Source organism: Antechinus flavipes, chromosome 6 (assembly GCF_016432865.1).
Source record: "Antechinus flavipes isolate AdamAnt ecotype Samford, QLD, Australia chromosome 6, AdamAnt_v2, whole genome shotgun sequence".
Classification (NCBI taxonomy): Eukaryota; Metazoa; Chordata; class Mammalia; order Dasyuromorphia; family Dasyuridae; genus Antechinus; species Antechinus flavipes.
In genome coordinates, this window is record NC_067403.1 from 263885654 (window position 1) to 263909888 (window position 24235).

At 44.9% G+C, this 24235-nt stretch overlaps 1 protein-coding gene across 6 annotated transcripts in view; it reads right to left on the bottom strand.

The window, feature by feature from the left end:
- LRRC56 (leucine rich repeat containing 56) overlaps positions 1-24235 on the bottom strand; it is a 48881-nt gene that overhangs the window by 21036 nt on the left and 3610 nt on the right. Inside the window, exons 1-4 of one of the 6 annotated variants that reach the window (XM_051967462.1) lie at positions 15892-16323; positions 14019-14108; positions 4744-4925; positions 286-373 (exon numbers count right to left, since the gene is read on the bottom strand). In XM_051967462.1, coding sequence (XP_051823422.1) covers positions 286-373; positions 4744-4908 — 253 coding nt within the window. In that variant the 5' untranslated portion in view covers positions 4909-4925; positions 14019-14108; positions 15892-16323. Of the gene's footprint in view, positions 1-285; positions 374-4743; positions 4926-14018; positions 14109-15891; positions 16471-24235 lie in introns of those variants that run through there. The other 5 variants (XM_051967460.1, XM_051967464.1, XM_051967466.1 and 2 more) reach the window with 5 other exon arrangements.

Below are 24235 nucleotides of genomic sequence, written 5' to 3' on the forward strand. Positions count from 1 at the left end.
AGATGGCCTCATCTACCTTTGGACTAAGACACTTGATGACCCTGGGACTCTTCCCACGCGGCTGTCTGTGTGATCTGTGTGTGTTATAGCTGGTGTCTGAGATGATGGGCACACGTAGGCTAGGACAACAAATGTGTGTGTACCTCTGTGTGTCCCTGTGTCCCCAGTAGAGTCCAAGGCCAGGTGGACAGCCCCTTTAAGACCCTGGGACCAAGGTTGGCCATCCTGCACATGTGTGGGCCTTCTATGTGTGCTGGGGGGGAAGGAGACAGACTCTCTTCTTACCGAAGTTTCCCAAACTGTTCTCCCGTGTGTCCACACACATCTCGAGCACTGTCACTTGCCGTAGGTCCTCCACCTGAGCCAGAGCCTGCTGCAAAAACCATCGAGGGTATGAGGAGTTGGAGCGGCTTGCTTGTTTTCCCAGCTTCTCCCCCCAAAAGTGAAGACTCCCTGGTGCTTACCCCGCCTTTGTCAAGCTTCCTTCCGGGGTCCCTTTTGTTCCTTATGCTCCCATTTGAGGCAGACCCAAACTAGCCCCTAGGGGCAAAGTCACCTTACCTGGTCACTAAGCTCTCGGGAGTCCAGAGGTACCACTTTACACTCTCATGATTTGGGGGGCAAAGCTTGGTCTCAGACAAGACTTAACCAAAGACATCGAGGCATCTCTGGTTGTTACCTCGGGAAGAGGTGTTGGGGAGGCCCTTGATAGTATCATTCAAGATCTGTCCCCACTGCTCTCGTTCAAACATAGAGGTCTTTCTATGATCCCCTCCAGGGAGGGGAGACCAATGGCCTCCCCCCAAACCATGTTTGCTGCTGAAAATCTGATCTCTGCCTCTGTTTTTCCAGCAGGGGTCAGTTGATTTCTTGGACCCATCTGGGCAGGGTGCCCAGCATATGGAAGATCAGGCTGTTTGTGGGGAGGACACCCATCCCTCACATGGAGTTTTCTCTCCCTCTTGGTGCATCTATGGACTCCCAGGACTCCCAGGGACTCCCAGGACTCAGGGAAAGGACTAGGGGACTGAGCGGGAACCCATCCTGGATGTGGCTAGGAGAGCGGCTGGACCCTGTTCTTGCGATTGGGACCCGGTCCTGGCCACTGGGGCCTCACAGGGGAGTCATTGTACTACACTGCCCGTCCTTGGCAACATTTCGTAAATATAAGCTCCGGCCAGCACCGGGCTAAGGGATGGGGATAAAAATAAAGGCCAAAACAAAATGTGCCCTCAAGAAGCTCCTGTTCTGATCGCTGGAGAGAGTGGGGCCATGCTCAGATGCGTACAAGGATCCAGAGCCGGGGTGGGGGCCTCCAAAGGGAACACAGCCTGGAGTTCCGGGCTGAGGACCATCCTAGGCAGAGCAGGCAGATGGAAAGCCGAACAAGAGTGGGGAGGGACAGAGCTGGGAGAGGGAGGGAGGAGCAGAGGACACTGATTCTGAAGGCAGAAGGGAGTCACGGCAGCTCTGGAGCACGGGAGTGACCCGGTTACAGCTGCAATAAAAGCCACTGGGCAGGGAAGGCTAGGTGCGGGGAGTGGGGAGTGCTCGAGGCAGGGGAACCAAACCCAAGCCTGGGGCAGCAGCCCGTATTTGCAGCTGGAGCCGGGAGGTTGTCCAGGGCAGAGAAGGGGATTGTAGATAATCTCGAGGTTAACAAGTCAAAAATGAGCGAGGCGGGAGGAGTTGGGGGCAACCCCTAAGCTAAGAGTCAGGACCCCTCCTAGGTTGCGAGTGGGGCTGGAGGGTGGGGCGTTGGGGCGGGTACTGCGAAGTTCATACGGGAGGCGCGTTTGTGAGAAAAGAGAGGAAATCACTCTGGTTCGGACAAGTGGCACCCGATCCTAATCAGGAACTGGGCGGGAGGCAAGGGAGAAGCTGCTGAGGAGGAAGAGGGAAAGTCACGCGGAGGCCCCAAATGCTTGGAACGGGGACAAAAGCGGGAGATCCGGACTGCGGGGAGACGCCGAGGGGGCGCTGAGCAGCAGAAGCCAGAGGGGCACAAACCATAACCCCACCTCCCCGAGAACCCATCTGTGAGCCCCAAACCTCCCTCTCGCTTCCGCTGTCCCTCTCGGGCCACTCAGTGAAGCCTGAGGAAATCACAAACTGAAGCCTTCGCATTCAGCGCCTCAACTGGATCTCAGGTCGCGCAGGGAAGGATCCTTCCCCACCCCACCCCCAGGACAGATTCATGGTCCCTCCCTTCTACGTCCTTTTCCAAATGAGCCGAACCCTAAAAAGCCTTCCGCCTCCCTCCAGAGGAGGGAGGGATGGGAGAGAGCTCTTGCTGAAAGCTGGATGGCGGTTGTGTAGTGAAGAAGGGTCCATGTGGACCGCCTCAGACATTCCCCCTCGTCCCCATCAAGGCACTAGAGGGATGGCCATGGCCTGGGTCAGAGCGAGAGGCGGAGGGGAGGGATTTCTTCTGCCCAGGATTTCTCTGGTAGCTCAGCCTGGCTGGGGAAGCTGCATTTAGGGTTAGAGCTGCCGTCTGGGAAGATCCCAGGTCAGTAGGGGATGGCCAAGTCAATGAGGGTGGCCAAGTGGTAGTTTGGGCTGGGAGAGGAAGCAGCACTAAGCCCCACTCACCAGATGGCTCACCCTGCCTGTGCGCCGCCCCAGCGGCCTTTGCACCCAATGCCCGCTCCAGCTGGCTCGCCTTGCTGGTCCCTTCTAGGGTCTTTGTTCTGTGGCAGGCCCAGGCCGGCCAGCTCTCATTCTCCTCACTTCCTCCCCTTTCCTTCCTTCTCCAGCCTGCTCCCTCTTCCCGTTAGAGTGAGAGCTGCTTTTTTACTGGCGCTGGCCCTCAGAAGCTCCTCCTAAATGCTGGCTGCCTCGCCATCCCTTGTCACCAGCCGGAGCCAGGCGCAGAGCTCAGCTTTCACGCTGGGAGAGCCAGGGAAGGGAGGTCAGGGACGGGAAGGTCTGATCCTGTTCCAAGAAGCCTCTGTCGGACCTCCTAAAACTCAGGGACTTCCTCTTGTCTCTCTCAACACAACACAGGTTCTGCCTTTGTTTCTTGGGGGTACAATGCTTGGTGCATAATAAATGTGCTCCCTGATAGACTCACTGACTGGAGGAGCAGCTCAAGATGGGGTGACGAGGGTCTGTCCAGGAGGTGGGAGAAAGCTCAGGGAGGCCAGGAGAGCATCTGAAGGGTGGGCATGGAGGTGAAGCATAAGGGTCTAGCTGGATGCCCCAGTGCCCCACAGAGGAAGTTTCCAAGATTTAGGGTCAACGTTGAGAACAACTTGCTCACCACAGAACCTCTAAGAGCAATGGAGGGCTTCGGCTTCAGGAGCCTGGACTCTCCCTCCCAGGGGAGGCTGCATGTCCATGATGGGCACATGTTGGGGGGAGGTCCTGGAGGCGATTCCCTCCCAACTCTGACATCCATTGATTGACTACCTGGCGAGGAAAGAGTCACCAGGGCTACCTTCTGCCTGCAATTTTCAGTAGCTCATCAGCAGGGGAGCACAGAAATCAGTAGCTCCACTGATGGATCGGGAGGCCAGAAGATACACAGGCAGAGGAGACAGAGAGAGAAGGGACAGACAGACAAACAGACAGAGGAAGACCCATACGGAGACTCAGAGAGAGAAGAAACAGACAGACAAAGACCCACATAGACGCTCAGAAAGAGAGAGGAGAAAGCGAGGGGAGGGAGACCCAGACAGAGACAGCTCAGTGGGCACTGTGGTACAGCGAGCAGGGTCTACAGATAGAAACCTGTCCTGTTCCCGAGGAGTTCCCACCCTTCTAGGGCAAGATGAAGCACAGCGGAGGGAAGGGAGGAGAGACCCACAATGTGTGCTCTTAGATGTAACTGGAAGGGACAGAGGGCATTGGGAGGCGTGGAGATGGGCGCAGGCTGAAGCCAGGCTGAGAGCAGGCTCCAGGATGGAATGCTGTGCACACAGGGATCATGGGAAACCTCTCAAGTCCTTGCCCCTATACCCACAGATTACTGCACACAGACATCTGCCCCAGCTGCTGGGCAGAGGCCCCCCTTCTACCCTCACACCAGGGAGCTTGAATCAAGAAGCAGGCGGCTTAGAAGTTAATCTGACAAAGATGGAGTGTGTGTTGGGAGGGGCTTTTGTGTGCAGTGACTCAGCTTCCAAAACAAGGAAGGGATGGTGGCCCCTCTGCCTGCATGGGCCCCCCCGGAGAGCCTCCCTCTGCATGGGTGGGTCCCACTGGAGAGGCACCTCAGTTTTGCCCACCATGTTTTAAGAAGAACATAGACCTCCCTTAGGTAGGGGCAGGAATAACAAGAGATTCGTGCAGTGGGAAGATGGGTTATAGTTAAAGAGCCTGGAGAATGGGAGCACCCTAAGTGTCTTCAGGATGAGGGGGGCTCTTGGGTTGAAGCAAAACCAGATTTGGTCTTCTTGCCCCCCCCCCACCAGGGGTGCAGAACTAGTTGGGAGGCAGAACCCCTGGAGAGCAAAGGGCTGCAAGGAGACCAGCTGAGGGACAGCTGCCCTAGCTGGGCCAAGGCTCAGGTGCCTAGACGCTGCTCAGAAGCGAGAGGGCCAGCCTCAGGTGGCAGTGGGCATCTCCTTGAGAGTGTGAAGCCTCTTCCTCCTGAGGAGTGGAAGGGGTCACTGCTCCTTCGGGGGGTCTGGCCAGGCTCTCCTGGGACTCAGAGAAGGGACTGAAGCTGGGAACTCCGGAGTCAGGGAGGCCAGAGGAGGCAGGGAGTGAGCCCAGCTATGGAGCTGCCAGACTCACCAGTTTGGAGGGAGACAGGAACTCCTCCAGCAGCACTTCAGCAATGCCATCATCCTTGATCAGGGGCCTGGGGTTCTGGAGGCCGTGCCAGCTCAGCTCAGTCACATGCACACTGGCTGCTCCTGTCCGAGGACCGTGGCAGTCTCTCTCCCAGGAAGGGTCCATATGCAGCTGAGTTACCCCTGGAGACAAAAGAGAGAGAATCAGGGCCAGAGGCAAGTGAGGTTCACCTCCCCCCCAAAAAAAACCAGTGAGAAAAGGCAAGTGGAAAGGCCACAGAGAGAGCAACAAGAGGCCAGAGAAGTTATCCTGCCAGGTCCTCCTCTGAGGGGGGCCTTGCCCTGCTCTGGGCCCTGAGCTTGCTGCCAGTCCTGCACCTGCTGGAGTTCAGTCGCTTGGGGTGATGTATCAAGCCTCTTCCCCATTTCACAATGTTTAGTCAGAATCGTGGTCCCCATCTCCAGTCAAGGAGAAGCTCAGGAGTTAATAATGGGGGTTCACTGGAGAGCAGGCAATAATTATGTCAACAGCCAAGAGAACAGAGCAATGCCGAGGGGCCAGAGAATCTCCAGGAGAAGCAGCCCCAGAAATGGGGGCCCCAAGTGGCCCCAGAGCTGAAGAAAAGCTTAGGGAAGAACTGAAGGAAGAAACAGAACAGGCCACGAGCTCCTGGCCAAAGGAGACCCTCAAGGGAGAGGAGAGGCCAGGAACCTGAAGGAAGGGAAGTCCTCTTGGATGGAAGAGAGCATGCCAGCCGTGACTACTGGGGGAATCCCTTAACCTGAGGCAGGGGAGGCGCAGTCAGAGCCTTGTAGCCAAAGCCAGTCACCACCAGATGGAACCCAAGGCGAGCTTCCAGGCCAAAGGAAAACATGGGGCCAGGGAGAGGTCCCACCCTTCCTAAGGAGCCCTAGCCGGCACCACTCAGGAAAAAGGAAAGAAGAAAAGATGGCTCCAGAAGGCTCCCAAGATTATTAGCATCCTGCAAAGTTGAGCAGAACTCTGTAGGGGGAAAATGGCACTTCTCAGAAGAGGTGACTTCCAACTTGACTTCCATCAATTCCTACTGAGAAAACCAGAGTTTGACCAAAGGCTTCAAAAGGCAAAATCAGGAGATCAGGGGAAAAAATAGAAAGGGAAATAAGCTTGAGCAATCTGAAAGGGCCACGTGGTCACATCCAGAAAGAGGTTCATTGTCTAGAAGGGTTAGAGAGGGGACAAAGAGAAAAGCAAGAGAAATGAGAACAGGAGGGATGAATTTATTATTTCTTGTAAGTGGGATACTACAGGAAGAGAAAATTCAAACACAAAGGTGAGATGCAAGGATTATTACTCATCACTTATTAATAGTATTAGAATCTAACTTTATAAGGCCAATTAACTTACCTGCTGATATACATCTGAAACTGGCCTTCACTTGGGGACAACCTACCATTGGGTGAGACCAGGGCCAATGTCCTCATGCCCTTGTCTGAGCCCTGGAGAATGTCCCTCCACAGAGACCATGGTGGAAGGCACCTCTTTTTTCCAGCTCTCACTCTACCAAACAGCCTGAACATTTTCTTTTAAAAACTATTTCAGATTTTGGGGATTGTCCTCTTAAATGGCAGGCAGTGAGAGGAGGGCTCTCATTAAATTTCCTTATCCAGGGTAAATAAGGGAAATTTTATCTACATTTTCACGGACACATACACATACCCATAGTGTGTATATTTACATAAAATATGCATATACACATATATATGATAGATATATATTATACTGGTAGAAATACAATAAAGATACATAGGACTAATCTGGGGCAGGGAGAAGGAGGGAGACGGTTTAAGGAGAAGAGATGGCGAAGGGAGAGCTCCAGAAAAAAAACAGGAAAACAAGCTGTATTTGATAAAGATGATTATCGAAGTAGGAAACAGAAAAGGAGATGAGTGGGATGGCGTCTTAACAGGAGAAGACTGGGATCCCTCTTTTTTTGTGTGTGAGGCAATTGGGGTTAAGTCACTTGCCTAGTTAGTGCTAAGTATCTAAGGCTGGATTTGAACTCAAATTTTCTTGACTTCAGAGCCAGTGTTCTATCCACTGTGCCATCTAGCTGTCCCTTAAAATCTATTTCTTTTCTCTCTTTTTTTCAGAATTTCCATTAAGACATACTCTAAAGAGGCGACTAGTTGTTTCATTGCCTTTCTTACAATCTTCTAGAGAAATTTTTTTAAAGTAATTTTTAAATTAAAAAAAAAAGAAATAATATAACAAGATTTATCTAATGGAGAGGAAAGACTAACAACAATCATAGCTATGAATGAGAATGAGATGAACTTGTTTATAAAATGCAGGACCTTCTAATCCATGCAGATGGAAAGCATAAATCTGGCAACTCATTCACAAAGAACACACTGGAAAACATTGAGATTTATACAGAGTTAAGATGAGGGACTCAAATAAGACTTATTATGCTCTAGCTGAATGCCCAAAGATGGAAGACTAAATCATGATGTCAGATAAGGTTGTTTGTCCTTTGTTGTCAGTGAGAACCAAAATGACATCATTATGTTGGAGTCCAGGTGCAGTGTGTCCTACTGGCTGATCAGACCAATTCAAGCTCAGAAGATACCAGAAGGAGTATAAATAGTCCATATGAACATTTGAAGTGGAGATGTCTCTAAATTTGGGCATCTCGTATTTCTTTTGAGCTACTACAATTCTGCTTCACTTATAGAGCCCACATTGCCTTCTTTGAGGAACGTATGCCATGCGGGGTGGTCACATAATCACCTCCAAGACCATTTCTGACTTCCATATGAGTGTGAAAGAGTCTTGTAGGTAAACGTACATTTGACATTCAAGCAACATGGCTAACACATGCGAGCTGTGCTATCTGCAGAGTTGGAGTGCTCGGCAGTTCAGCTGGAGAAAGGCTCCATACCCGGCACCTTCTCCTGCCAGGGGATCTGCAGAATCTTCCTGAGACAATTCAAATGGAGGCGATTCTGTTTCCTGGTGTGGCGCTGGTGGCCTGTCCAGATTTCACAGATGCACAACAATAAGGGTAGCACAAGGAACCTGTAGACCTTCAATTTGATTGTCAGTCTAATATCTCTTCTCTCCTACACTAAGCCAGTTCTGGCAAAGCGTGTGTCAGCCTCATTATCGGTGTGGACATCTCCGGAAAGTACACTGCCAAGGTAAATGAGCTTCTCCACAATATTCAAGATCTCTCCATTTGCTACAACCAGTGGTACCATGTGTGGATGGGATGGTGCTGGCTGGTGGGGAACCTGTGTTTTCTTGCTGTTAATTGTCAGGTAAAAATGAGCACAAACAGCAGAGGATCAATCCGTGCTTCGTTGCATCTCGATTTTGAGGCTGCACTGAGTGCAAATTATCTAAGCACAAAAAGTCATGCCCTAACTCTCCCTCCACTTTAGTCTTGGCTTGTAGTCTTTTCAAGTTAAATAATTGACCATTCATGCAGCAGTTACTGATCCCTTGTCCTTGTTGAAGGTGACTGACAACATTGTTGAAAATATCACGCTAAAAAAGCACGGGAGCGAGCATTGTTTTCTGTTTACCCCATCACAGGAAAACTTTGTGGACTTTCCTCCCAGCCAACAGTGACATTTAACAGACTATATCATTACAGCTGTGAGAGGGACAAAGGCAGCGTGGGGCACAAAGTGTTAGACTGATCCCAGACTTATCCTCACCAAGCTAAATATTCGCATTCAACAAAAGCAGCGACCCCAAGGCAAGATGACTACAGAAGACTTAATGTCAACAGATTAGAGCTTCCTGAGTGGAAATAGTCTGTGCCAACTCGGAAGGAAAGTTGATCCAACACACACTTGGCAACAGTGGAGCAGATAAGGAGTGGGCAGTGTTCCAAGATCTGGTGTACAGCATCACGTTTAATTGTGGGGGCCAAAACACTCAGGAACAACAAGTGTAGTTTGAAGAAAATGATAAGGAAGTTCAGAAGGTACAAAACAAAAAATGAGAACTCTACAAGTTTATCAGCAGAATAATTCATGTGTCTCTATGAACGCAGCATTTAGCTCCATCAAAAGTAAAGTGCAAATGAAGTTTAGAGAGATGTGGGATTCTGAGCTCAGTGAGAAGACTGACGAAATTTAGTTTTATGTTGATAGTAAAAATTCAAAATGCTGTTATGATGCCCTGAAGGCTATTTATGGGCCAAAGACCTATCGTGCATCTCAACTACTCAGTGCTCACGGAGGTGATCTTGGAGGAAGGGGCTGTTCTCAACACATCATCATTAATCAATGCTAAAGCCACTGTCGATTTTTCTCAGATAAATTAATCCATATAATTAATCCAAAACAATTTTAAACTTAGGACATACATGCATTATTTTAGAAGAGTTCTAAACTAATACTGTTTATTTTTTCCTTTTTCTTAAAATTTTATTTTAATAATATATTATTTTTCCAATTATATGTAAAATCTTTTCTTTTTTATATATACATACATATTTATATAATTATCTTGCTGCACAAGAAAAATCAGATCAAACAGGAAATAAAATGCAAACAAACAACAAAAAAGGTGAAAATGCTATGATGTGGTCTACACTCAGTTCCTACACTCTTCTCAGGGTGTAGATCACTCTCTTCATCACAAAATCATTGGAACTGATCTGAATCATTTCATTGTTGAAGAGAGCCACATCCATCAGAACTGATCATCGAATAATCTTGTTGCTAAGTACAATGATCTCCTGGTTCTACTCATTTTACTCAGTATCAGTTCATGTAAGTCTCTACAGGCCTCTCTGAAATCATCCTGCTGGTCAATAAAGATGGTTTTCAACTTTCATTTTTGTAAGATTCTATCAGATTGCTTGCTAGAGTTAGGAGGGAGTGTTAAGGCAAGGAAGAAGGAAAAAAAATGCAACTCAGAATCTTACAAAAGATTTTGCTACTGCTGTGTACAATTTTTTCCTGGTTCTGTTATTACTTCCCTCAGCATCAGTTCATGTAAGTCTTTCCAGGCTGTTCTGAAATCAATTTGTTCATAATTTCTTATAGAATAATGCTATTCCATTACTTTCATATATCATAATTTTTTCAGCCATCTCCCAATTTGTTGTTTCAGTTTGCATTTCTCTAATCAGTAGTTATTTAGAGCAATTTTCATTTGACTATAGAAGTCGTTGGTTGTTTATCTCAGGTTGAAATCAATCTCTTTCTTTCTTTCTTTTTTTTTTTTTTAAATAACTTTTTATTGACAGAACCCATGCTAGGGTAATTTTTTACAACATTATCCCTTGCGCTCACTTCTGTTCCGATTTTTCCCCTCCCTCCTTCCACCCCCTCCCCTAGCTGGCAAGCAATCCTTTACATGTTGAATAGGTTACAGTATATCCTAGATACAATATATGTGTGCAGAACCGAACAGTTCTCTTGTTGCATAGGGAGAATTGAATTCAGAAGGTATAAATAACCCGGGAAGAAAAACAAAAATGCAAGCAGTTTATATTCATTTCCCAGTATTCTTTCTTTGGGTGTAGCTGCTTCTGTCCATCCTTGATCAGTTGAAACTGAATTAGCTCTCTTTATCGAAGAGATCCCCTTCCATCAGAATACATCCTCAAACAGTATCGTTGTCGAAATGTATAATGATCTCCTGGTTCTGCTCATTTCAGTCAGCATCAGTTCATGTAAGTCTCTCCAAGCCTCTCTGTATTCATCCTGCTGGTCGTTCCTTACAGAACAATAATATTCCATAACGTTCATATACCACAATTTACTCAACCATTCTCCAATGGATGGGCATCCATTCATTTTCCAGCTTCTAGCCACTACAAACAGGGCCGCCACAAACATTTTGGCACATACAGGTCCCTTTCCCTTCTTTAGTATCTCTTTGGGGTATAAGCCCAGTAGAAACACTGCTGGATCAAAGGGTCTGCACAGTTTGATAACTTTTTGAGCATCGTTCCAAATTGCTCTCCAGAATGGCTGGATGTGTTCACAATTCCACCAACAATGTATCAGTGTTCCTGTTTTCTCACATCCCCTCCAACATTCCGCATTATTTTTCCCTGTCATTCTAGCCAATCTGACAGGTGTGTAGTGGTATCTCAGAGTTGTCTTAATTTGCATTACTGATTAATAATGATTTGGAGCATATTTTCATATGGCTAGAAACAGTTTCAATTCCTTCATCTGGGAATTGTCTGTTCATATCCTTTGATCATTTATCAATTGGAGAATGACTTGGAAATCAATCTCTTTCTAGCCAAATTTCCAACTTCAAATTTTGATATGGATATGGACACCAGAGATTAGCAGGAAACACACATAATTATGCTTCTAGATAGGGCACCAATCTTCTGGTGAGTCCCTCTCAAGCAAGGAAGATCAAAGCTTCCTGTGCATCTTATCCATGTTCTCTTGCCTGGTGCCTATAAGAAGTCCACCCAATGCCTTGGGCTGTTTTCACACCCTGCGAGGAGCACAATCACTGTCACTTTTACTAGGTGATGGCCATTCATAGATGTCCATTGTGACATCCCTCATGCCTCTTCTCCAACATCATTTCTTCTATGTTGTAACTAATTTATGTTCCCAATAAATAAATCAGTCAAAAACACATATTAAGCACTTACTATGTGCCAGGTACTGTGCTAGGGTAGAGGGATTAAAAAAAGAGAGTCAAAAGATCTTACAATCTAATGGAAACACTGACAAGCTCTGCAGCACTGGAGATGTGAGCCTTCTCCATAGGAGACGGAACCTCTCCACTTGTTTTCTCTATTCATGTTCATTCTTTTCATTGATGTTGTCTGCATTTAGGGGAGAGTGGGTTCTGAATTTATAGGGGAAAATTGAAGCAGTGAAAAGGCATTTCTTAGAAAGGCATTGTGCTGAGTACTAGAGATACAATTTTCTTTTTAAAAGTCCCTATTCTCAAGGAGTTTACCCATTAACAGGGAAAGATAGCACATATGGAAGAGTGATGATTAAAAAGAAGTGTTTTATTGTGGGGAAATGGAAGAGCTAAGGTTTTAATTGGATGGGGAGCCAGAGAATGTCTTAAAATTGAGAGAACCATATCTAAGGGACACACTATCTAAGTTGGGGGACAGTATCCCCGGGTGCTACACTGAAAGGTTTAACTAGTAAGACAATCATTACTGGGGACTTCAATATGCTTCTTTCAGATGAAAACAAGTCTAATAAAAGAATAAATGAGAAAGAAGGAAATAATATTAGTGATTGTAATAACACTACTTATTCCTCAGCATTGCACAGCATTTTTACAAAAATTGACATATGTGAAAATTTAAAAAACACACGAATAAATGTAGGAACAAAAATATCAAATACATTTTTAATTGTCCACAATGAAATAAATTGTAATGATAAAGGAAATGTGAACAAATGATCCTGTGATCAAACAATCAATCATGGAATTAAAAAATAATGTTAAAGAAAATTAAAATAATGACATATCAAAATTTGTGATATGTAGCTATAGTCATCCCTAGGGAAAAACCTATGTCTAGAAATACCTAATCAACAAAGAGAAGAGCAGTGAGTTAAGGATCTGATCTAACTATAGAAGCAAATGGTAGCTAGTCACTGTTTATGGTTAGGCTGTATCAATTTAATAAAAGTGAACTGACCTAAAGCAGTTGGTAGTTTTATAGACACATCTATTACATCACTAAGAGGGCGACTAGACAACAGACTCATGTCTCCTTTCAAGCATCCACTGGAACATGAGAGTGTGTGCAGGTCCCCTTCACTTCAGGGAAACAAAACATTTGCATCTTTAGAAACAGGAGCCTTGGATAGCATCAGGAAATCCCATTCATCAGTACCCCAAGCCTCACCCCCTAATGTTAATTTTTTCCTACCCCTATTGTGTTTGGTTTCTTCTGCACTAAACATTATACCCTTGCATCAGGTCCCCCTACCTGGGCATCCATGTCATGCGCCATGCTGTGTACCTTCAGGTACCCTCTCATCACCTTCCAGCTTTTCAGCTTCCTTTTCTTTGTTGTCTTTCCCAATTAGATTGTAATCTTGAGGGTTTGGCACAGTGCTTGGAACATAATAAGCATTTAATAAATGCTTACTGACTATCATTAACTAATTCTTATCAATTCTTACTTCATCAAGTAGGAATGAAATGCCAGATTGTGAATGTTCTAAAATTTGGAGTTTGGTCCTTCTGGAAAGGGTTCCCAAGGAGACTTTTTTTTTTTCCTGAGGCAATTGGGGTTAAGTGACTTGCCCAGAGTCACACAGCCAGGAAGTGTTAAGTGAGGTCACATTTGAACTCAGATCCTCCTGACTTCAGGACCAGTATTCTATCTACTGCACCACCAGCTGCCCCAAATATTATTTTGTAAAAGCCAACTCATGTTAAATTATTGGACCAAAGGTCCATCCATCTAATGGTTTTAATGGAGCAGGCTGCTAATCCCATCAGGAAAGGGGGCACACAAATGCTGAGGGTCCAAGCATTAAAGAGTAGGAAAAACACCCCAAATCCCTCAGGATGCTCTAGAACTTTGAAGGGAGAGGCAACGAGACTTAAAGTAGAGAAAGAAAGCCAAAAAGTACTTATTAGCTGTAGGTAAATACAAACTAATGACAAGGTAATTTTGAGAGAAAGCAGAAGGAATCAGGAAAGAGGTCACATAGAAAGTGGAAGCAGATGATGAGGAAATTAGGGGTTCTAAGGGGACAAGGCAAGGAGGTCCTGGGCTGCACAGAGATGGGGGTCTAGAGTGTTCTGGATGAGGAACTACAGAAATTCCAGTGGGGGGGGGGAGGGCAGAGCTTGAGGGAAGGTAAGGAATTTGCACTAAAACTGGAAAGGAGAATTGGGATGGGTAAGGGCTTTAACTTCCAAGTCACGTGATCAGCAACAAGGTGGAAGACTAGGACATTTTCTCTGGCTCTTGCCATCCCCAAAATAAGAACCTCACAGAAGATACAAAGCAATTTCCCCATTAAATGTCTCCCCATTTAAGGCACCGAGAAGCTCCCTGAGGTCCCAGGTCCACCACACTCGGGCAGTACTTAGAACATGACTCGATCCTGCCCCCTTCCCTGGGCTGGGACCAGCACTATCTCCCAGAAGCCATTTAGAGCAGACACTGGAGCCAGCGAAAAGCACATTTTCACTAGCTGATGGACTGAGTTAACTACATGGGAGGAGACTGAGGCGGCTTCAAGGTCCAGCTGTACAGCCAAAGGCGAAGGAAGTCAGAAAGTGAGTTATGGAGCAAAGAAAATTACCCGAAGTCTTAGGAGTAAAAGGACCAATGGGGAAGATGTCAGGAACAGAGGGAACATCTGTCTTCAGGTTAGCTAGATGGGTCTAGACATCTAGGAATAAAGAAAGGAAAACAAATCAATCCCCAGAGGGGCCACAGGCTGGCCAAGAGTGCACAGAGCTCCTGCAGGGTGCTCATGACTGGTTTACAAGCAAATGAGAACTGTGGAAGGAGGATCATTTATTCTTTAATTTATGCTAAGTGGTGCTCGGCCTTAATAACAGAGCTCATGCTATAAAAGGTAGAAATGTCCAGGATGGAGAAAGGGAGCACAGAGCTTGGGCAGAGCTGAGGATCTGGAGGGGGAGGAGGGTCTGAGGGACTGGAGGAAGAGGGAAAGGGGGGAAGAAACTCCAGAGCTGAGGAAGCCGAAGGATGCAAAGGTTTGGTCATCTCCGAGGGAGGGCCGAGCAATAGGTGAGGGGCCTCTGAGGGATGCGGGAGTCCCCCAGCGCCAGCCTGGAGTGAGGGGGAAAGACCAGAGAATCCAGCCCGGAACTCATTGAGGAAGAAGGAGCTCCCTAAGATGGGGAGAGAATGGTGTCCTGAACCCTGGTGGATTTGTCCACAAGGGGGGAATCACCATAAATGTGTTGCCTGTAGATTCCTCCAAGGAGGAAGCTCAGGGAGAGCCTGGAAGTGGCAAAGGGTTCCAGGAGGAATTCTGGGGGCAGAATAAAGGTGCAGCTGGAGCTGGTCAGGGAGGGAAGCTGAGCCACAAAATGGAAGGAAAGGAAAAGGAAGGTGACTAAGGCAAGTCTGTGAACCTGGGGCCTGTCGAGAAGGCGGGATTGGGGGGTGCAGCACAGGGGAGGAGGCAGTGGGGCTAGGGAGTGGGTCAGGGCGGCAGAGTCCCCCCGGAGGAGTAACCGCTGATGGGGTGGGAGAATGCAAAGTCCTGGGGAAAGAGTCCAGGAAGAGCTCGGGGTCTACTGAGGACCCCAGGCCAGCCTGGGGAGGCTCCCTGACAAGTCTAGCAGGCTTGACTCTGGGCGGGCTGGAGCATGCCAGTGGGCGGCCCGGGGCAATCTGGACAGAAGACAAGAGCTAGAGAGTTGGGTGGGTCTGGGGGTGCAGCCTGTCAGCACCGGAGAGGGCTCTGAGGGGAAGCGAGGCTGGTGGCCCACCACGGGCCTGACGTGGGGCACCCTGGGAAGAAGGAGAAGGCCACAGGCCAGGGGATTTCTGTTAGTCTCCGAAGTCCAGTGGGTGTGGCAGCAGCCCAGGCCTCGGGGCCCCTCCGGGGACCTGTCTGGACAGGTCCAAATATTTGTGTATTCTGAACTCAACCCAAAGAAAGTGAACATTTCCAAACCCACATTTTTTTGGCCTTCTTGTTTCTAAGTGAACCTCAGCCCTCTTCCCTTAATCTGGAATGGACTCCACTTTATATTTGAATGTCTGAGTCTGGGCTCCTTCAGTTTTGCCAAACAGAAATGGGGAGTATTTGCTTTCCTCTCTCTCTCTCTCTCTCTCTCTTTCTCTCTCTCTCTCTCTCTCTCTCTCTCTCTCTCTCTCTCTCTCTCTCTCTCTCTCTTCTCTCTCTCTCTCCCCCTTCTTCCTTTCTCCTTTCTTCTCTCACCCCCTCTCCATTCGTTCTTCTTCCTCCTTACTTTTCTCTCCCTCTTTTCTTCCTTCTCTCTCCCTTTTTCTCCAGGCTATTCTATTCTCCTTTCTCTTTCTTTTTTCTCCCTCTCTCTCCTCTCCATCTCTTCACCCTTCCTCCCTCTCTTCTTCTTTATCTTTCCTTTCCTCCTTCCTCCTTTGTCTCTTTCTACCCTTCCTCCCTCATTCTCTTCTATCTCCTTCCCTTTTTATTCCCCCCTGCCCTGTACCTTATCCCAGAGTGCAGCAAATGAGGCTGAGGTAAGCAGATTTCTTTCTTCCTTCTCTTCTCCCCATCCCAACCAGGAAAAGTTGATGTTTTTCAGAAAAAGATCTGCTGTATGTGCATGTCCAGGTGCCAGAGAGGGAAACGTATAGACTTCTAGTCCTGGCTTCCTTCTGGTTTCCTTTTCTGTGTATTTGCCAACAAGTAGAGCTCTTGAAGATGCATGTGACCTAAGGGGACATATTTTTGGGGTGTCACCTTCTGGCTAATCTCTGGTTGAAGAATTCTCAAATTTGAGCATCTGGGGCATTGGTCAGCAGAAGACTTGATTCCCTTCCCCATGTGGCCCCTATAGCTGAAGACTAGAGCCATGTCCCAGGAAGCCAAGAAATCTTGGCCACCATTTCCTGATACTGTCATGAGTTGCTTGGACCTTTACATTTACCTCCCTGGGGTTGTCAAATGGGTTGCTTGAGTACTTTATGCATTCCTGGTTCTATTTCCCAGTTTCTCTTGGTCCTTTAGCTGTTACATACTTTTAGAGAGACAAAGGCATAAAGAGATTGAAATAAAAGACTGTTCCATACCCAAGATGCATTTAGTACCCTAAGTGCTTCTGTGGGAATTGGGAACCTTGTGCTCTCATTTGGAAAAATATGAGTAATGTGAGATGCAAGCCATCCCATGAATATATTTAGGGATTTGGGGGGAGTACTCCAGAGGGAGCAACAATCCAAATAGACACTCATGCTCTTGGAGGCGTCCCCAGGAATGGATCCCATCTGTGTGAGCTAAGGGTCCCCGTCACCAATTGGACCTTAATCCTTTGATATTTCCAACTATTCATCAGTAACCCAACACCTGGATGAAAATAGACTCGCTTTTCTAGTATGGAAACAAGTCCACATGTCTTCTGCAAAGGCCGGCCCCAGAGCGCTGTTAGAAGGCAGGATTCTCTACATTAAAGCCAAGCAGCAGTTGATGATGGTAAGAGGACATTAGGAGGTCAAGGAGACCTCTTCTTTCCTCAGTTTCGTGGGGACTTGGTACTCAGAGGAGAGCTTTAAGTCATCTGAAAGTTTAGGGGAGAAAAGGCCTAACCCATGAGCACAGGCTGAAGACAATGGCAGCACTCCCAGGGTGTACACCCAGGACATATTCTTCCCACCTCCTCCAGAATTCCACCAGAGGGCTCCCTCTTCGCCATTCACATGATCCCCATTGTTCCCAGCTTCAGACCAGGAATTCCACTCTTTATAGTAGGAACCTTCCCCCCACCCCAGCTTCAATGGCTTCTCCTCCAGATGTTTTAGGATGAATCCTCTGGTAATTTTCCTTCATTCTCTGGTTTTCTTTTTCCTCTTCTTAGTCTTACAAACCACTGCAAACTTAGGGTCTGGGGCACTTTGGGTAATTTATCCCCAGTTAAGTCCAAGACCACCAGGGCTTAGGCATCTCTCTGGCTGTCCTCCCTCTACCTCCTCATTTCCAAAGGCCATGTTTCCGTGGTTTATATTCAGAAAAAAGGAAATTCTGAAGATGAGAAAAAGAACCAATTCCAATGAAGGTATCTAAAGAAACTAATATATATGCAGAGGGAAATACTAGAGCATTTTTAATTTGTAAAAAAAAAAAAAAAAAGATATAGAAAATCTAGAAGAAAATGCAGGTAATGGAGGGTGACATGACATAAGGCAATCACATCAGGAATACTATTTCTGCAAGTGAGCTAAGCTAGAAGACATAGTAAATAAGGGTTCTAAGGTAATGTCCAACAGGAAGGGTAACAGCACACTGGATGATCTCAAGATCCATGAAATTCTCAATAGGCTGGATTACTGGGATGAACTGAATGAGAGGTAGATTAATATAGGCAAAGGAAAAGTCAGACATCTGGGTTTAAAAAAAAAAAAACTACTGTGGGGCATGTAGGTGGCACAATGGATAGTCCTGAAGTCAGGAGGATCTGAGTTCAAATCTGATCTCAGACACCTAATTCCTAGCTGTGGGACCCTGGGCATGTCACTTAACCCCACCCAACCACTTCAGCAAAAAACAAACAAAAAACTACTGCTTCCTCTGCAAAATGGAAGAGAAATATGGTGGGCCAACAAATTATCTGAAAAAAGATGAGTGTTAGTGGATTATAAATTTATTATGAATTAATAATTGTAAATGGGAATAAATTAGAAATTGGAATTCAAAAGGTGAATGGTATTTTAGGTTAGATTAAGAGGATCTCAGCAGAAGTGGTAGTCTTCCTATAAATCAAAGCTAGTGACCTAGCATTTGAAAAATGCTATGACACTGATTACTGGGATAAGATTCCCTATTCAACAAAAAATTTTTGAAAAGTAGAAAATAGTTTGAGAGAAATTAGATTTAAACTAACAGCTCATACCACAATAAGTTCTGAATGAATATATGACTTAAATATAAATGATCACACCATAAAAAAATTAATAGAGAATGGAGAAAAGATATAAATATGATCATGGAAGATTTTTAAAAAATTCATTTACACAAAACACTCTAACACCATAAATTGCAAGATTGTTACTAATCTGCATAGATTGAAGGAATTTCTTCACTTGATTTTCTCTGTACCAAAAAAATTTTAGGTACTGTACTTAAAAAAAAAAAAGAAGACAAGGCAGGCTTCCACATGAACCAAATCAATGCAGAATCAGAAAAGAATCAGTTATTTGAGAAAAGTCTTTACAAAATGTATCTCTGATAGAGGTAAGATATTTATTTAAGATAAATAAGGAATGGATACAAAATGCATCAGGAACAATGAACCATCATTATTCATTAGGTAATATATATAGAGAGAAATTGGAGCTGTGGTGTCATTAATATAGATAACTGAGAGGGGAAAACTCCCTCCACCATGGAAATCAGGAGGTGGAGATGAAGAGGAGGACTTTCCCAGGCATGGGAATAGCAGAGGTGAGAAATGGAGTGGTTTTATTTTTTTGTTTTATTTTTTTTTCTGAAGAATACCAAGGAGACCAGTTTTATTGTTTATAGTGTGTTTACAGAGAGGAGGGGGTAAAGTAAGAAGATTAGAAAATTTGGGGTGGGAAGGTTAGGTTATGAAGAACTTTGAATGCCAGAGGATTTTATATTTGATCCTGGAGGTGATAGGGAGCCACTGAAGTGGAAGGAGGGGAGGGAAGAAGAGGGTGACATGATCAGACCTGAGCTTTAGGAAAATCATTTGATGATTAAGTGGAGGATGGATTGGAGTGGGGAGAGACTGAGGCAATGGTCCAGCAAGTCATTGCAATAGTCCATTAGTCCAGTAAAGGAGATGAGGGTCTGCACCAGGATGGGGGCAAGGTCAGAGGAAAGAAGGCGACATATTGGAAGAGTTGCTGCAGAAGTGAAATTGATGAGGGATGTTGGAGAGATGGTGAGATCAGGAGAAATATTGCAGAGGTGAAATTTACAAGAGATGCTGCAGAGGTGAAAGTGACAAGAGATGTTGCAAGGGTGAAATGAACTCTAGAGATGCTGCAGAGGTGGTATTGACAAGAGATGTTGCATAGGTGAAATTGACAAGCCTTGGCAAAAACTGTGGATATTGGTGAGAGATAGTGAGGAATGCAGGATGACTCATAGGTTGTGAGTAAAGGACTAAACTGAAAGGAAGTGCTGCTCTTGATAGTAAGAGGAAAGGGGTGTGTGTGTGTGTGTGTGTGTGTGTGTGTGTGTGTGTGTGTATGTGGTATTGGGGGAGGGAAAATAAGTTTTGGATATGTTTAAATTTAAAATGTCCACTGGATATCATATTCAAGATATCTGGAGTTAGAGACATCACAGTTGGAGATGTGAGAGTGGAGGTCAGCAAAGAGGTTATAGAGAAGGATAGGTTTTGATTTGAGAATCATCAGCATAGAGATAGATAGTAATTAAATCATGAGAACTGATGAGATCACTACATGAAGCAGAACAGAGGGAGAAAAGATAGAGCCCCAGACAGAGACCTGAGAAACACCAGTGCTTAAAAGACATGCTCTGGAAGAGGATCCAGCAAAGGTGACAGAAGAATCGGTCAGAGAGGGAGAGAGAAAACCATGAGGGGAGGGATAGTCCTGAAAAATATAAAGAGGAAGAATACTCATGAGGAGAGAGCAATCGCCAACATCTAAGACTACTTAGGGCAAGGAGAATGAAGATGGAGAAAAGACAGACCACTGGGTTTGGCGATTAAGACATCATTAATAACTTTCAGTCACAGACTTGGAGACCAAAAAAACCTCTGAAGTCATGTAGTCCAAGCCCTTATTTTAAAGATGAAGCCAAGCTCAATTCTATGCCCTGCATGGTTGTGGTGGCAGAGCCAGTATTTAAGTACAGATCTCTTATTAGAGACATACCACATGCATTGCCTTTCAAGAGGTCTCAAAGTATGTGGCTTCTGATTGTAGTTAAGACTGTCCAGTAGATTTTCTACCACCCCCACTTTTGCCCACTCTTGCATCAAAGCAAGTGCCAGTGTCTGTGGATGTGATTTTAGTGGTTTGGGGGTAAAACTTTCTGCGTCTCTTTTTTTCTCTGTATCTCTTCCCTTCTACCATCATACTCTCTTCATACAGTCATCATGAGTCTTGATAGATGAGGTCATCAACTACTTCACCAAAATGCTATTTGGCATTTAAAACTGAACTTTCTGGTAAATGACCAGCATAATGGAGGACTAGACACTTTCACCCAAATTCATGGGAATCATGCCCAAAAGGTAAAGCAATTTCTGCTCTATGAGCTAAGACACTGAAAATTCTAATGAGGTAATAAATCAAGGAACAAACTGCAAAGAACATGAGCTCCCTCAGTATCCCTTCCCCCACAGACTCCTGTACTGACAAGCTACATAAAATAGGGCCTTGAAACAAATCCTTCTCAGCCTCCGCCACAACCCCATGCACCATGGAAAGTAGGAAACAGGTTTGCAAGAGAATTCAACTTTGTCGATCCCCCATCACCACCACCACCTTGTCAAGTGGAAAAAAAGAAACTCACTCAAATGAAGCAAAGGACTCAGGAGGAAAGACACTCAGAGGGAAGGCACTAAGATTAAGGATTGAAGAAGGCTTCGCATAAAGGGTGAGACTAGTTGGGACTTGAAGGGAACAAGGGAAGCCAAGAGTCAGAGATGAGGAGAGAACATTCCAGGCATGGCAAACAGCCAGAGAAAATGCTCTGAGTAAGGAGATAGAGTATCATGTTGAGGAGGCCAGTATTACTGAATCACAGAGTACATGGAGAGGGAGAGAGAGTAAGGGTGCAAGAAATGTAGAGAGGGGTCAGCTAATGAGGGGCTTTTAAAAAGACAAACGAGAATTTATATTTCATACAGGAAGTGAGAGGAAGCCACCAAAGATTTTAAGTGAAAGATCATCAAATAAAAGAAAATTTGAGTAACACGAGATTATTGTTCACTCACCAGAAACCACAGGAAGGAATGGAATATATTCCAAAGAGTAAAAGACCTCAAGATGCAATCCAAGGTGAAATCTGCCCACTCTCCATCCCCAAGAAAAAAAAAAAACTAGGAGCTTAATCACTAATGAAAAAATATGGCTATTTAATTAAAAAGAGGGATGTGAAACATTACTACAAAGAAAAATAAACTAAGCAGATTATTTGCTTTGTAAACAGAAATGCAAGAAGGGTAAACACATATAGCAACCAAAGAAGGTAAGCTTATTCAAATAAATTAACCTGAGTTTTTTTTTTTTAAGTTACCTAAGCAATTAACAACTATCACCACAAAATAACAATAGAGAGGCCATAAGACGTTTGTTTCTAAAAGCCCATGTGGAGACAAGGATGAAACCTGAGCTTAAATGGAAGAACCAAAGAACAGGATTGAATTCCGGAAGAATCTACTTCATCTCACCCTCTCCATAGGTGAACCATTGTTTCTGAGGGATTAAAGTGCAGATTGGCAAACTACATAAAAGAGGAGTACCAGAAAGTAAGAAGATAGAAGGAAATTTGTGTGATGCATCCTAATTAAGTCAACAGTTAATGAAAGAAAACCAACTTCTTTAGCCTTTAGAAGACTCCTCTTGAGGTAGCAATGGAGGAGATGATGAAACATGGAAAGAAAGGGGGGAAATCTCAATTTAGTTCTGGAAGAGAATCCCACTGAAGAATGTTTTCATGGTGAAATATTCTATAATGGGACCCAGGATCTTCCAGTGGGTCAAGTCTACCAGGATTTGGCTTAGAGAGACTACTATCTCTGAGTGTTGAGAATATTGCACTTCCATAGAAAGCATCTTGCCTCAGGAGAAAGGGAATCAGATCTCCTGAAGGCAGTTAGCTCCCAGAATCATGGGAGGACATAGATCCAGAGACACTTCATGACAAATGGAGCAAAGGATCCAGGGAGGAGGAGCCTCAAAAACAGGAACACAGGAAAATTCCTATTGAGAGATAATATTCCTATCAAGTTCAGGAATTGGTATTTCTAGGGGTGAGACACACAACAGAAAAAGGGAAGTAGAAACCAGATCTACAAGATAAAACCATAGTAACCATTAAGAAGAGGAAATAATAACATTAATTCCATGAGGAATACAGAAACTAAACAAGGAATAAACAAGTATAAATGATATAAATTAAATAATAAAAAAGAAAGGAAAATAAACAATGAATAAACTGTAGGAAAGGAATCCTTTTAACATTTCACAACTCCCTTCCCTAGGTACTTTCTGTACATAAAGGACTTCCTTGATCTTCCAAGCTAATAACAGATTCTATCTCCTGTCTTCCTGGAACAATATTGCTTCTCTTCCTAGCCTTGTGGAATCCCTAGCTTCCTTCAAAGTTCAGTTCATCAGCCAACTCCTACAAGGGACTTCCTAAGTCTCCTCTCCAATTCTTAATGGTTAACTCCCTCCCTACCTAATTAGGGGTATCATAGATTATAGAGCTAAAAGCAAGAAAAGACCTTTTCATGAGGACACAGACCCAGAACCAGCAGTTGGTCACATTGCTCAATGATGTACCATTTTAGTGCTGAAGCTGGTCTCCAAATGGGGCATAACTCCTACTCTCTATTTTCTTTTTCTTTTTCTTTTTAAATTTGTTGTTTTTAATTTTTAATTTTTTTTTTTTTGCTGAGGCAATTGGGGTTAAGTGACTTGCCTAGGGTCACATAGCCAGGAAGTGTTAAATGTCTGAGGCCAAATCTGAACTCAGATCCTCCTGACTTCAGGACTGGTACTCTATCCACTGTACCAACTAGCTGCTCCCTACTCTCAATTTTCTATTTATTCAGCTATGTCATTGTGATCTCCTCCCATTCCATCCCAGTGGGATGAAAGCTTCTGGAGGGCGGGGCTTGTTTTTCTTTTGGCCCTGAAGTCTCCAGGGCTCAGTACAACATCTGGCACATAGTATGCATTTTATAAATTCCTGGTGAATTGAATTAAATATATTTATTGTCTTCTGAATGGGTTGGTCAAGAAAACTTCACAAAGTAGCAAACCTTCCCAAAGTACCTCCTGGATTTAATGTTATATCAGTCAAAGTAGCAGTAGGCTCTTCCACAGAATTAAAATCCTAACAAAATTAATAGGGAAAAGTAGACAAGATTATCAGGAAAAACTATGAAAAAGAAAGCTAACAAAGAGGAACTACCAGAGAGCCAAAAAAAAAAAATGCTTGCCATTTCTTCTCAGGCTGTCCGAAGTTCACAAAACACTTTCCATTTCTGTTCTTACTTATATCTTGCAACAAGTCAGTGAGTGATACAGGTGCTAAAATACTCCCCGTTTTCCAGATGAGGAAATTGAGGCAGGAAGAGATAAAGTTGACTTGTCCAAGGTCACCCAGAAAGTAAGTGTCTAGTCTAGGATTCAAATATAACTCTTCTGGATACCAAGCCCAACATTGGACCATGTATAATAATACATGGTACCTTTCCATCAATCAAGAAACTTACATTTACTGTATTAAGGACAATCTGCAAGGCCTTGTGCTAAGAAGAAAATTAATTCCTGCCCTGAGGTAGTTTATTCATGTACACAGATATCTATGAGATACGAGGAGGTAGAGACAAAGAAACCTTAGAGGAGAATTCATTCAGTGCATCTGCAGGAACATGGAAGCACCTTCTTCAGAAAGGGGTGTTTGAGTTGAGGAAGGAGAACACACTGGACATAGGGGACAGCAAGGACAAAGATGGGAAGCCAGAAGGTGGAGTTGCAAAGTGAGGGACAGCCAGCAGACCAGTTTGGCTGGACCAGAGCAAAGGAGAGAGAGAGAGGAAAGGGCTAGAGTTTAGGTCTTGGAGTTAATGGCAAACCACTGGAAGGAGGAGGAATGGC